Below are 15,169 nucleotides of genomic sequence, written 5' to 3'. Positions count from 1 at the left end.
AAGTTTACTTTAATGCAACTTAGTTATGAGATATCTAAATTAGATATTTAAAAATCTTCAATATTACCAAAATATTTATTTAACCAGTTTGATATTTTCACAAGGAGATTAAGAAACAAATAACCAAAGGTGGATTTGCTTAATGTTAATTAGCAGGTATCTCTGCTGTATCACTGCTTTATGAAACATTGACACTTATCTATACTAGCTTAATTTAAAATCTTAAAGACATAGTGGACACATTCCTTTGTCCTCGGCTCTGAAACACTGGGTCAGAAAGACTTCTACATATCACAACAAATACAGCAGGAGACTAAAATTCATCACATCAGAGTTAAAATACCTAAAATCTAAGCCTTACTGAGCATACACAAAATGTAATTTGCTCCCCAAATACACATACCTCCTTTCTTTCCCAGTCTTGAATCTAAGACTTTTTCAATAGTTTCACTATTATCTTGCTGTTCATCAACTCCTTCTCCAGTCATTTCAATGAGATCATCTGAGTCAGTCTCAAAGTCATCATCTTCTTTGTAACTGCAAGAGGAATAATGCTGAATAAATGAGAAATGATCTCTTCAGAATTAAAATGCCACACATAACCATCACTAGAATAAGAAAACATACCCTTTTGGTTCCAAAAACGTGTAGTTTTATAGATCTGCCATTCAGTAGGCTCAAAGCTTGCTTTTTTTTCCTAAAGTGCTGATGCATGCTCCTGTACAACTGTAGGGAGTCTAACTCAATTTGAAAATAAAAATTCTATATTTATACTAATTTGTATAAGCAAGATATAGAAAATTATAAGGACACTTCTATTTTTTTCATTTTTTAGTATCAGATTATTATGTAAACAAGCAGACTACCACAAAAAAAGAAAAAGCATAATGGAAGAAAAAATTTGCTACTATTTCATCAGGCAAAAAGAGAAGCAATATTTCTAAAATTAAAAATGTCAACCCTGTATGTTGTCTCCCAGTAATAAGAATATGAAATTTAAATATTCCCAAACTGCTGGAAGCTTCAACACAAGTACTTCCTGGTTTAAAAAAAGAAAAATATTGGCTAGGCGCGGAGGCTCACACCTGTAATCCCTGCACTTTGGGAGGCTGATGCAGGTGAATCACTAGGTCAGGAGTTAGAAACCAGCCTGGCCAACATGGTGAACCCCGTATCTACTAAAAATACAAAAATTAGCTGGCATGGCGGGTGCCTGTAATCCCAGCTACTCTGGAGGCTGAGGCAGGAGAATCACTTGAATCCGGGAGGCAGAGGTTGCAGTGATCTGAGATCACGCCACTGCACTCTAGCCTGGGCAACACAGCAAGACTCCGTCTCAAAAAAAAAAAAAAAATTTTTATATATATATATATATATGTAACTTCCTATCACATATTAACAACGAATGATTGAGTCACAAGAAAGAAAAACAATCCTGGATGTAGTACAGTTGTAGTAAGAAAAAGTGCTAGGCTATATACTAGCATACTCAAAGCCTAGTCCTAGCTTTGGAATTATTAACTGGATACATTGAATAAGTTATGAATGTCTCTAGGATTCATTTTCACCATCTCTATGAAGAACAAAAGAAATCTGTAAAATCTAAAAAAATAAATACTTGATTTCTATAAAGTAAACTACTAGTGTTTGCATATATCTGTTCCTTTATTTCATTTTTCTTTTTCTTTTTTGAGACAGGATCTAGCTTTTTTGCCTAGGGTGGAGTGCAGTGGCGTGATCTCAACTCACTGCAACCTCCATCTCCCAGGATTCTCCCACCTCAGCCTCCCAAGTAGCTGGGACTGCAGGTGAATGCCGCCACCACACTCGGCTAACTTTTTCTTATTTTTTGTAGAGACAGGGTCTCACCCTGTTGTCCAGGCTGGTCTCAAACTCCTGGGCTCAAGCAATCTGCCGGCCTCAGCCTCCCAAAGTGTTGGAATTACAGGCATGAGCCACCACGCCTGGCCTATTTCACTAATGATAATTGCTATTAATGCTTCATATCCTATTAGTACTTGATAAAATCAGATTCAAGTAGCAATACATTAAGCTGAATCTCAGAAAAGTGTCTGTGATTCAAAGAGCAATTCAGAAGAAGTAGGAATATAATCCAAATATCTTTAATGGAAAAATATGTTATGAAATGAAGATAATGCCACTAAGTCACCATTGGACAGGACATGAACTTGTGGTGTTTTTTAGGAATGAAGGCTTCAAATGAGCTATTGCTACTCTTTTGATATTCCCCTTGGCTCAATACCATTCTTTTTGCAAGAAAGCTAACCAGATTTCTGAAAACAACTTCAGGACATAGGTTGTTATTTTCATCTATTAAGTGCACAACCCCGGACTTATGAGAACCAAAATCTAACCAACTACTTTATGACATCACACCAGTGAAACACTTCTGGTATACAACTTACCTAACATTTTTAGCCGCTCTTCGACGAGTCTGCCTTTTGGGAGCTTCGTCATCATCATCATCCTCATCAGAAGAATCTTGCTTTTTTCTCTTTCCACGCTGAGTCTTCGGCTGCTTTTTAACACGAGGTTTGGGCACTGTTCTAAAATGAGAAGAGAAACAAAAGGCTAAGTCTTCAGTTTATCATTTGGTGTCTACTTTATATAACAGTATTTCCCAGAGCAGTGGTTCATACATCAGAATGTAACATTTCACTTGAGGAATGTTAAACATGCATATTCTTGAGCCCTACTCCCTGAAATTCTAATTCACTAGAAATCTGGATTTTCAACAGGAAGGTCATTCTAATGCTGATAGTCCTCTCTCATTTATGGGAAAGAATGTGAATGTTTCATAAATGTTCATCAGGATTACCTGATATACAAACACATACACACCATGTTGTTCACGGTAGTATCTCTTTGGTGGGCAAACTGGAAATAGCTATCAAACTATTTTACTTGTAGGAATTAACAGTTTTACTTGTAGGAATTAATCCTATTGATATACACCTAAACAGGCATAATAAAGTATTCACTATAGCATTATTTGCAATAACAAAACATTAAGAAAACTCTAAATATTCTTCAACTGGAAACTAAACAGTACCATGTACTCATAAAAAAAAAAAAGAGTTTTTTGTATACTAATATGAAAGGATTTCCAGGATAAAGAAACCTACAGAACAAGAAGCAGAGGATGCTATTATCTGTGTGAAGAAAGCAAAGCACAAGAAGTAACTATACATAAGTTTTTATTGTATGTGTATACAATATACCTGGAATACTACCTAAGAGACTGTGTGCCCTATCACAGAATTAACTTGGACAGACCAGGGAGATGGCCAGGATTGAAAGCCACAGTCTAGAAGCTCACATAAGGAAAGCCCCAAATATTCCATCAGTGATAAAAAGGTGAAAGAAGTAAGAGAGGGAGAGAAATGGAAACTCATGATCACATTTATTATCTCTTTCTCTCATACCTCCCATACCTTTCTCATAACCAAACCTAAACAGATAATCAACGATGTAATAAATAATGAGTAAAATTCTAAAAGACAGAACTGGTGTGACAGTTCTGAGATAAACTCATTAAGCTGAGATAAAATAAGATAAAATTCAGTTGACAAATTCCCCTGCTGGGGTTGGGTGGTAAGTACAATGTCCTAGGCCAGAGGTTGGCAAACTTTTTCTGTAAATGGCCAGAGAGTAAATATTTTAGGCTCTGCCAGCCAAGAGGCAAAATGGGGACCAATATATAGGTCCTTACATAATGAAAGAAAATAAATTTTCACAAATTTTTTTATAAAATTCAAAATGAAATAATAGGGTACATTTACTGCAATATATATCTACTAATGAGAACAGAATTGTTTTTGAGGGGTAACACTTCACTTAATTGGAGTTCAAATTTAGTGCTCTCCATCCTTAAACTGTAAATTAGAAATGTTCACCTATAAAAACTATTCTTAGCTCACAGGCCATATAAAAATAGGTGGTGGATGAAATTTGGCCCAAAGGGCATAGTTTGCTGAGTCCATTCTAAGCAATACTACAAGGAGGTAATTTTCCCTGAGGCCTGTCTTCTGACTCCCTTTTCCTGTCATCACTATCTTAGGCTGCCATCTGTCTTATCAAAAATTAGCATAATTTGCTGCTATTTCAGCCTACCTCCTTCTCTACACAATCAGATTATTTGCTTAATGTTACATAGATTTTATGAACAAGGTAATAAACCACTCAAGTATGCTTTAAGCCAGGCAAACAGTGTTTTAAACAATTTGTTCTCCCAAAAAGAGACTGTACCCTGGCCAAACATATAAGGAGTTTTACTAAAAGTGGAAGACATGTTTGCCCCACGACAGCTAGTCTGTGAAGAAAGAAGCAGTAAGACCTGCAATGTAGGCTGGCTGAAAGTGAACTGCAGACATCTAAAACCCAGAATCAAAACACAACGCATCTCATTAAAACTCTCATTTCAGCAGGACATTATCCTTCCCAATCTATGGAAGATTAAGCTCATCCAGAAGTAGAGATCTTAAGCAAACAGTGCACCTTCTGGGGACAGGTCTTCTGGCTTTTACTTTCTTTTGTTCTGGCTCACTCTCTGCACTGGTGCCTTGTTCCTGTTCATCTTCTGAGGGTTCCTGTTTCCATTTTTCTCTGCGATCAAAAGCAAAACAAAGTAATTTTTTTCTAAAAGAATCCTTCAAGATAAATAATCTGACAAAACCAATTTCAATTTTACTATCCAAAGGGCAGAACATGCACATTTCAGACATGCTAGAAGAGATTCTAGCTCCGTTTAAACTTGAATTGTGATCCTTCCTGGACTACATAATATCTATTCCTATTTTATCTCCAGTAACAAAAATAAGTAAGAATGGATATATATGTATTTTTTTTAATTTACTACTATTATTGACAAGATTGAAACCATAACATGCACAAGATCAGTGCTTCCAAAATTTTAGAATGTATCAGAACCACCTAAAGGGCTTGTTAAAAAAGATTTCTGGGCCAAGTGAGATGGTTCACGCCTGTAATCTCAGCACTTTGGGAGGCCAAGGCGGGAGTTTCACTTGAGTCCAGGAGTTCAAGACCAATCTGAGCAATACAAGATACCTCTCTACAAAAATTGAAGTTAAAATTTTAAAATTGAGCCAGGCCTGGTGGAGCATGTCTACAGTCCTAGTTACTAAAGAGGCTAAGGAGGCGGGAAGGATCACTTGAACCCAGGAGTTTGAGGTTGCAGTGAGCTGTGATTTTGCCACTGTACTTCAGTCTAGGTGGTAAGAGCGAAACCCTGCCCCTATCTGCCTCCACCCCACACACACACACAAAAAGATTTCTGGGCCCTAGTCAGAGTTCCTGATGCAGTAGGTCTCAGTTGAGGCCTAAAAAACAGGAATTTCAACAAATTCAAGTAATGCTGACACTGGGTAGAAACTCTGAGAACCACTATACTAGATATTTTAAGTCTTTAGAATACATTTAAGGAAACAGTCCCTATAATTATTTTTCAACAATAAACCTATCATATAACTAAATAATCTGTTCAGCTAAAGATGTAGTTTTTAATAATTATTAGATACAGTAGATGTTCCTTTGCTCCTTGAGTTCTTAGAAGGCTTGAAAGAGCCATAACCTACAGGTGTCCTACTACCCCAAACAGTTTTAGTTTACTTGAAAATAAAACAAGATATTGCAGGGACCTCACTCATTTCTCACCTACAGAAAAGAGGGAAGAAACATGTAATAGCTGCTAGGCATGAAATACCTAGGAAAAAACTGACAGGCAAGTGCCTGGGGCTTCTCTGGAAATAAAACAATTACCAATTTGCCTATGGGTCACTTTATAGGGAACGAGGTCATACTAATGACAACAGCTACAACAAGACAAATGTCAAATCAACATTTTCCATGGGAGAACAGGTCAAGTAATAGTGAAAGCTTATTGAAAGGAGGTGGCTGATCTGCAGATTGAGAACCTTCCTAAAAGCTACAACAGTCACCCTATACCTGAATTGGTAGAGACCTTAGGGGGAAAAAACAACAATTCAGGCCTTCCATGGACGGTCAGTGGAGCACTTTTATGAATATTACTCAACTTCTACTAGCACTGCATGTTTTCATATGCATTTCCCCAGTAGATGGCTCCTCGTACACCAAGACTTCTTGTTCGTCTTTGTGCGAGAGTTTAGCCAAAGTCAGGCAAATGGAGATGTTTCTTTATTAGGTTAAAAAAAAATCAATTAAAGAATGCACAATTAGTCTATCAGTCAGATGGGTAGGGGTGCTTCTGGTAAGACAGAAAGGCCTGTTAGTATTGCCTAATATCCTTCAGTCTCTTTAAAACAAAGACCTTCATATATACACTCTGGACACTGGTCTAATTCTGCTTCCCCGGAGCATAGTACAATAAACGTTTGCCAAGAATCCAAGGAATATAAGGTGATCACCAGGAAGGAAGGAAGGAAGACGTTGACAGTCTCCCTTAGACCAAGTCCACAACAGTTTACCCCTCAGAGGGGGCTTACACAGTCAAACTGGAGAGAAGTAGAAGCATGCTTGAAGGAATATGAACAGCTAGTCCTTCAGATAAGAAAGATCCACAGTCACCAATAAATTCTAATTACCATATCTCCCCCAGGAATTGAGAACCTAAACCAGGGCCACCAATGAGGTCCACTTCTACAAGTACAGGAGACAGCAAACACAGAGAATGGATGTGTTGAGGCTAGAGTTTTCCAGTTAGATTACAGATTTACAGACTTATGAACAACCAGGAGGACTGAGAATCTCCCAATATAAGAATACAAAAAAGGCCGGGCATGGTGGCTCACGCCTGTAATCCCAGCACTTTGGGAGGCCGAGGCAGACGGATCACGAGGTCAGTAGATTGAGACCATCCTGGCTAACACGGTGAAACCCCATCTCTACTAAAAATACAAAAAAATTAGCCAGGCATGGTGGCAGGCGCCTGTAGTCCCAGCTACTCAGGAGGCTGAGGCAGGAGAATGGCGTGAACCCGGGAGGTGAAGCTTACAGTGAGCCAAGATCAGGCCACTGCACTCCAGCCTGGTGACAAAGCGAGACTCCGTCTCAAAAAAAAAAAAAAGAATCCAAAAAAAAAAAAAAAAAAAAAAACTTAAAAAATCAACTAGTCCAAAGCTCTCCTCCCAGAGAAGGAAACTGAAGTGCAGTGAGGAAATGAATTGCTTGGCCATATCACCAACCCTCAGCCCTGCTACTCTCAATCGTAACTCAATGAGGACCAAAGAATCAGGAAACATTAAAGCCAGGCTTGCACATCCTGGGAGTATTTGAAAAACTCAAGGTCTAAAAGGTCTAAGTGTGTGTGTATGTAGATTTGAAATTGGTTGGATTCTTTCACGTTTTCTTTTAATTTTCAAGAACAAGAAAAAAGATAGTAAGGACCAGCAATACTAAGTCACATGAAGAATGGGTGAAGTGAAAAAAGTGACTGAGCCATTACAAAGAAATTACTTTCCAACCCTACAGATGTATAAGGCTCTCCCACATGTGAAACTGCTGTCCTCTCCTACATTACTGGCCTCTTATAAAATGCAAATCTTATCAAGACTCCACCACTAAGCCATACATTGTAAGTCAGGCTACAATAAAGAATAGTTTAAGATATGAGATCGTGAGCAAAAAATGTGTATCAAAGGAAACTTATAATATCCAGCTTTAGAGGCCATTAACAGAGTCCCCTAGATACCGTAAAAACACAAAATTCAACTAAATTTTTCCCAAAATTTTGAGAACTAGGGAGAAAAATACCAAGATTTAGCCAAGAGGCCCCAAGGCAATGTAAATAGACATGGAAAAAGTCAAAATGCAACTTAAATGTGTATAGTTTTCTTCCTTTATTGGGAAAAGGTGGTTGGCTAGACACAAATCCTAAGACAGACAAATCAAATCTAATCAACTGTAAAGTAGGAAATGAACAACAGCTACTTTTAAATATAATGAGCCAGAACTTTGACCAAGAGTTGGTAAGGCTTGCTATTAACTGTCTGTAAAAAAGAAAACTTTTTCCTCCACTTAGAAGACATCTGGAAGAGAGAAGTAGCTACTTTTGTTTCTTCAATCTTCAGTAGATTTCCCCAAGAAAGGATACCTTTGATAAAAAATTCCAATGATCAAGGGAAATCTGAGGCTAATAGGGATTCCCCTCCACTGTGTTACAGGTATGTGACAATCTCCAATTCAAAACACTGGAAAAGGGCCGGGCACAGTGGCTCATGCCTGTAATCCCAACACTTTGGGAGGCCATGGTGGGAGGACGGCTTGAACCAAGGAGTTCAAGACCAGCCTGGGCATCAGAGTGAGACCCAGTCTTTACAAAAAAATTAAGAAATTAGCCTGGTGTGCTGGCGCGCGCCTGCAGTCCCAACTACTCAGGAGGCTAAGGTGGGAGACTCACTTGAGCCCAGGAGGTCAAAGCTGCAGTGAGCTGTGAATGTGCTACTGCACTGCACTCCCACCTGGTAAGAATAAAACGCTGTCTCAAAAACAAAAACAAAACAAAACCACCAGGACCAGAAGTCAACAAAAATCTTATACAACGTTGCACAATTTGGATAACATTAAGAGGTAATGCATGAAAAAAAAGAGTTTAATCAAAACAGCATCTGAGTTGGTTAAATAAAATTCAATGTTTTGTTTGTTTGTATGACTCTAAGTCAGAAATTACAATCTCAAACACAGGGGCCAGATGAGAACTGCAAACAGGGCAAAATGGAGAACTCCTGGTCCGTCACTGTTACATGAGCCAGCATTACCAAATTTTCTCAAAAGAAGCTAAAAACACAGACTGTTATGCACTATCTCTCAAATAAATGATGCTAACTAATTTAAAAAATACTTTAAATATTGTGCAGGTCCATTGTGTTGTATAACTTCTTCCAAGCTTTAAAAATATGAATATAGCTGGATGTGGTTGTACGTGCCTATAGTCCCAGCTACTGGGGAGACTGAAGCAAGAGGATCACTTAAGCCCAGGAGTTCAAGGTTGCAGTGAGCTATGGCCACACATCTGCACCAATAGAGTAAGACCCTGTCTCTTTAATTTAAAAAAAAAAAAAAGGGCCAGGCGCAGTGGCTCATCTTGTAAGCCCAGCACTTAGGGAGGCTGAGGCGGGTGGATCACCTGAGGTCAGGAGTTCAAGACCAGCCTGGGCAACATGGTGAAACCCCTTCTCTACTAAAAATACAAAAATCAGCTGGGCACAGTGGCACACGCCTGTAATCCCAGCTATTCAGGAGGCTGAGGCAGGAGAATCACTTGAGTCCAGGAGGTGGAGGTTGCAGTGAGCTGAGATTGCGCCATTGCACTCCAGCCTGGGCGACACAGCGAGAGTCCGTCCCAAAAAATAAAAACCTAATACAAATCGTGACGGGGTAATTGGTCTCTTTATAATTCTCCAAAGAACACAGTCCCTTGCAAGACTGCATTCTTCAAAAACATCAATGTCCTAAAAGCAAAAGAAGGCTGTGAAAGTGCTCCCAATTAAAGAAATCAGACATGTCCTTTGTAAGGACATGGATGAAGCTGGAAACCATCATTCTGAGCAAACTATCGCAAGGACAAAAAACCAAACACCGCATGTTCTCATTCACAGGTGGGAATTGAACCATGAGAACACTTGAACACAGGGTGGGCAACATCACACACCGTGGCCTGTCATGGAGTGGAGGGAGCGGGAAGGCTCAGCATTAGGAGATATACCTAATGTAAATAACGAGTTAACGGGTGCAGCACACCAACATGACAGATGTATACATATGTAACAAACCTGCACATTGTGCACATGTACCCTAGAACTTAAAGTATAATTAAAAAAAAAAAAAAAGACATGCAACTAATTGCATGTAACTGACCCTAAACTAGATGCTGTAGTAGAGATGGAAAAATATTATGAAAGACTTTATTGGGTTAAGTGACAAAACTGAAATATGAATCAGACAAAAGTACATCAGCAGCCGGGTGCGGTGGCTCAAGCCTGCAATCCCAGCACTCTGGGAAGCCAAGACAGGCTGATCACGAAGTCAAGAGATTGAGACCATCCTGGCCAACATGGTGAAACCCTGTCTCTATTAAAAATACAAAAAATTAGCTGGACATGGTGGCGCATGCCTGTAGTCCCAGCTACTCGGGAGGCTAAGGCAGGAGAATTGCGTGAACCCCGGAGGCGGAGGTTGCAGTGAGCTGAGATCGCGCCACTGTACACCAGCCTGGCGACAGAGCCAGACTGCGTCTCAAAAAAAAAAAAAGTACATCAGCAATGTTTTAAATCTAAGTTGAAACTGTACTGTACTGTGCTTATAAAAGAGAATATCCTTATTTTTAAGAAATATACCTTACATATTTAAGGTAAAGGGGTAAAAGGTAAAATTTTATGAATTTTAGTCTCAAATAGTTCATAAAAAACATTATGTTTGTATATATATAAATATACACAGGCTGGGTGCAGTGGCTCACGTATGCTAATCCCAACACTTTGGGAGAGCAAGGTGAGAGGATAACTTGAGGCCAGGAGTTTGAGAACAACCAGGGCAACATAGTGAGACCTCTATGTCTACAAAAATACAAAATCAGGCATGGTGGTGCATGCCTGTCGTCCCAGCTACTTGGGAGGCTGAGGTGGGAGGATCACTTGAGCTCAGGAGATTGAGGCTGCAGACAGCCAAGGCTGCACCACTGCACTCTAGCCTAGGTGACAGAGCAATCCTCTCTCTTTAAATAAATAGCACCCACAATAATAAAGCAAATGGAGCAAAAATGGTAATTTGGGTAAAGTATATAAGGTGTCCTTTGTACTGCATTTTTATTCTTGTAACTTTCCTAAAGTTTGGAATTAATTTTTTTAAACCAATTTTACAAAACTGTCCCTTTTTAAAAACTCTAAAATGTGTGAATAAAATCTGCAGGGTTTCAGAAAAGCATTTCTTTGTGCCAATATTTCAAACCTTTCCCTCTCTGAGTGAGTCTCTCTCAATTCTGAAATGCATGTGCCCACACATTAGGTTATGTTACACTTGCTCAGCTTGGATCACAAAAGGCTCCTAAAGTGCTGTGCCTTGCAACTTGAGTGTCAGCAGCTACAAGACCTCCTCTAATTAATCTTTCAGGAATCTCAACTGGTGACTCAGGAGAAGAGCTCTCTGTAAATCCACAATACTCACCAGCTGGCCAGAGAATAGCAGAAAGGAAGGCTAGCCCAGTGCCCAAACACACGAACATGAGGGGAACTATCTCAGCCCAAGGCAGTTCCCATGGAACAGCCCTAGGGTAGGGAAGCAATATGAGAAAGAAGACAGATCCTACTCTGCAAGGAACTAAGAGGTTCTACTCAGGAAAAGAAAGGTCCATATATCCGTAGAGCCTAAAGTATAATAATAATAATAATAATAATAATAAAAAAAAAAAAGAAAAAAAAAGAAAAAAGAAAAACTAAAAAAAAAAAAAAAAAAAAAAAAAAAAAAAGGTCCATATATGCTAATGAAGGTTGCCAACTTTGGGGAATTCTTAAGACTGATAAGTGGCGGGGCACAGTGGCTGACACCTGTAATCCTAGGAAACCGAGGCTGGAGGACTGCTTGAGCTCAGGAGTTTGAAACCAGCCTGAGAACATAGTGAGACCCCATCTCTACAGTAAATTTTTAAAAACTTAGCTGGGCATGATAGCACGTGCCTGTAGTCCCAGCTACTCAAGTGGCTTAGGTGGGTCAATTAAGTCCAGCAGGCCAAGGCTGCAGTGAGCTGAGATCAAGCCACTGCACTCCAGCCTGAGCAACAGAGTGAGACCCTGTCTCAAAAAAAAAAAAAAAAAAAAAGGCTGACAAGAATATGAGCCAGTAACCAGAGTAAGTGCAATGTATTATAGTGACTGAAACAAACGCTGGCTTCTGCACACACAAATAAGCCCATTAAAATAGGAAGTCAAGAATCCGACCATTTAACCCGCAGTCAGATGGTGAAGTAATGATTACATGCACGGATTTCCCAGGGGGTAATCAAGATGGACATTTCAGGAAAGATACTCAAAAGGCCATTAGACCAGTAAAAGCAGATAATAGTCTCCCAAGCAGACCACGAGACTGGGGCAGAACAAAAGCCTTCTAAGATGCCAAGTGCAGGTTTGCTTACAGTTACTATTTCTCCAAAACACAAATGGAAACTGAATGCACTCTAGCAGGGCAAAATTAAGTACCTGACTTTTCTGTAAGGCTCTGTAATACCCTACATTTATTTAATGTCACAAAATCTTAGCATAGTTTCTAATAATCCTGTTGGGTAGATGGTATTATTTTTTTTTGGAGATGAGGAAATGGGTTTTAAAATCTCAAATGACTTGCCTTAGGCCACTTACTAAAGATTAATAATATTTTACAACAAAGCGTATGTACCTAGAGCTCTTAATAGAAGCCATGGACAACTGTTTAACATGAGAACCCCTGAACTGGTATACAAAGTTTTGAATATCTACATTTTTGAGAGAGGCTATAGAATTCAGATTGTCAACGGGATTCACACCCTCTCCAAAAAATGACTTTAAAAATTGTTTCTCAAAAAAAAAAGCAAATAATTTCATTATATCATATAAATAGAACTTTTTAAATTAAAAAATGAACATATAAATCTATGTTATAAAGAAACTTCACATTAAGTCCACAAATTAAATTTTTCTGGCTTATGAACTGCAACATTAAAATTATACAGAAACAACAATATGTAATTTCTTACCAAAATGGATGTTCAGCCAATATGATTTTGCCATAAAAATAGCAAATCTACATTTGTTCCTTGCTTACTACAATACCAAATACCTGTGTACTTGTTATTTATACATATTTTTCTGAAAAAAATCAATGGGCTAATTGGGTTAACCCGATGGAAGAAGCTGAGATTTATCCCAAGCAAAAGCCCGAGTATACGTGGACCCCTTCCATGTGTTAAACTGAGAATCTTGGGTTTCCAATGCTGCTGGCTGCTATTGCAACAGGTCAAGGTAGACAGTCACCCGAGCTAGTAAGAGAGACAGCAGCAGACTAAGGGACCTGGAGTAGACTAAAGACACAACGAAGGCAGTCCTAGAAATGCTGACAAGTTTGAAACTACTAGATTGAATAATTTCCCCCATGAAAGACTTACTGTTTTTTCAGCTGCCTCTGGCCTCTTCTTTTTGGGCTCCCACTCTCAGACCCGCTACTTGCCTTCAGTGTGTGAGGGGGGAAAAATGATTACAGACTTTAATTCACAGTTCTTCGGGACAACACTATCTCCTGGATCAGCAATCTACTCAATATACCATTATTCAATATGAGCTTTCAGACACAAAGAAACCTAAGCACTTGCTTGGTGGAGCTCCCTCTTCTTTTGATTTGAAAATTAATATCTCTCTGCTATCACTGAGTTATCTCTAAAGCCAGGAAATATTTATCTCACCTTGACTTCCAGAACAGCAATATCCAATAACTTTCTGCAACGATGTAAATGTCCTGTATCTACAATGTCCAATACAGTACCCATCAGCCACATGTGACTACCGAGCACTTAAAATGTGACTGGTGTGACTGAGAAATGGAATTTTTAATTTTAACTAAATGTGAATTTTAAAAGCCACATGTGAGTAGTGAGGACCATACTGGATACTGCAGATTTAGAATATCAAATAAAAATGCCACAACATTTAGTCAGTGTGCCTTAAAGGCACCAACTACTGATGTATTCATTTTAGACTCATTTAAGAGTATGTTCACTCATGAGCCAACAGTGCTCTGCTAACAGCACTAGGCCAAGGAAAGTTTAGTCACAGACATTTCAATTCTTTCTCTCCAAAACTAAGGAAAATGGCAAACTATTCCTACTGCTGTTAATCTTGTACCCTACAGAGAATGTGTTAATTAATAGGTAAAAGAGGGAAAGATTTCTACAACTATGTGATTGGTTTTAACAAACATGGCTCCGTAACCTAGTGCGAGACACTATGGAAAACAAAAGCAAAGGCAAAACAGCTCAGAGGTCACTCAAAATAAAACATCACAAATGTAATGCAGACGTTTGGGTGAATTAGATTTTTAAGGTACATTTATTTAAAAACCCACACCCAACTCACTGACCTGTGGCTATCAATATTTAACTTTCATCAGAAGTACGTTATATAGCTAATACTAGCAAAGTCCTCCTAAGAAAGCAGAAAGTAGACATTTCATTGAGACAAAAGAATCTCTCTTCAGGATCTAGTCTATAAACCTAATTCAGAATAAGAATCCACAAAAATATCACACAAAATGAGAAAGGTGAAAGAAGTCTGATTCTATAGACAACCAAGCCTGGAATAGAATACCAATTTAAAAAAATCACCAATCTATTCAATCTCTCACAATTAGAGTAAGTATGTTTGAAACTCATTTTATTCTATCTCACACTAAAAATGAGCAAGGAAGCCAAATTTAAGGAGTTAAATAAAAGTAGATACATTAATTAAGCACTCCCTCCTCTTTCAGGAATAAATCCAAAACTATTTCTATTGCTTTGTTTGTTTACCAAACAAGTTACCCATTTAATAAAAATCTAGGAGATTTAGAAGTTAGGGGCTTAAAAAAGTAAACTTCTTCCTATATATAATCAATTTTCACTATGAGAAACAACTTAAAAAATAAACAATTTTGAGGTCAGTTCTGTATAATACTCTACTAAAAAATTCACTATTATATGATCTTTCTGGTTAGATTCTTTTATTTGATTATTAACTTCTTGCCTTACTGTATCTGTTCATAGATAGCTCATATTAGAGTCACTTAACCCCCATGCCTGAAGTTCAGTCTTTTTAATGGTAATACATACCAGAGTCAGAAAGAATGAAGATAGGGAGTTTAAATGCACACCCTTAAAACATTTTTTCCTTACCTCTTCCTTAATATTAAATCGTGATGGTTCTTGTCTGCTTCGGTTTGACCGCCTGACCCCATAAACGTCAGGATATTCTTCCCACATCTGTAAAATAAAGAGACCACGCATTAATCTTTTTTCTTGACCCCCATTATTATTATCAAACATTTATTGCAATTGAAGAGAATTCAAGTAACCAAGTATCAAAAGGGTTGTTTTGCTAGTTTTATTTATGACAATAAAGCACCATTTTTTTGAAAATAGGCATATCATCCTAGGAAA

The 15,169-nt window shown here is 38.3% G+C and overlaps 1 protein-coding gene across 15 annotated transcripts in view; it reads right to left on the bottom strand.

Annotated features, from left to right (window-relative positions):
• Positions 1-15,169, bottom strand: part of CHD2 (chromodomain helicase DNA binding protein 2) — a 144,311-nt gene that overhangs the window by 85,397 nt on the left and 43,745 nt on the right. For 13 of the 15 annotated variants that reach the window (XM_054451835.2, XM_054451833.2, XM_054451839.2 and 10 more), the window contains 5 exons: positions 14,906-14,992; positions 13,148-13,209; positions 4,519-4,626; positions 2,427-2,567; positions 404-537 (listed from right to left, as the gene is read on the bottom strand). In XM_054451835.2, coding sequence (XP_054307810.1) covers positions 404-537; positions 2,427-2,567; positions 4,519-4,626; positions 13,148-13,209; positions 14,906-14,992 — 532 coding nt within the window. The remainder of the gene's footprint in view (positions 1-403; positions 538-2,426; positions 2,568-4,518; positions 4,627-13,147; positions 13,210-14,905; positions 14,993-15,169) is intronic. The other 2 variants (XM_063652991.1, XM_063652993.1) reach the window with 1 other exon arrangement.

Source organism: Pongo pygmaeus, chromosome 16 (assembly GCF_028885625.2).
Source record: "Pongo pygmaeus isolate AG05252 chromosome 16, NHGRI_mPonPyg2-v2.0_pri, whole genome shotgun sequence".
Classification (NCBI taxonomy): Eukaryota; Metazoa; Chordata; class Mammalia; order Primates; family Hominidae; genus Pongo; species Pongo pygmaeus.
The sequence above is the reverse complement of the archived record's forward strand: the minus strand, read 5'-3'. Positions and strand labels throughout refer to the sequence as shown.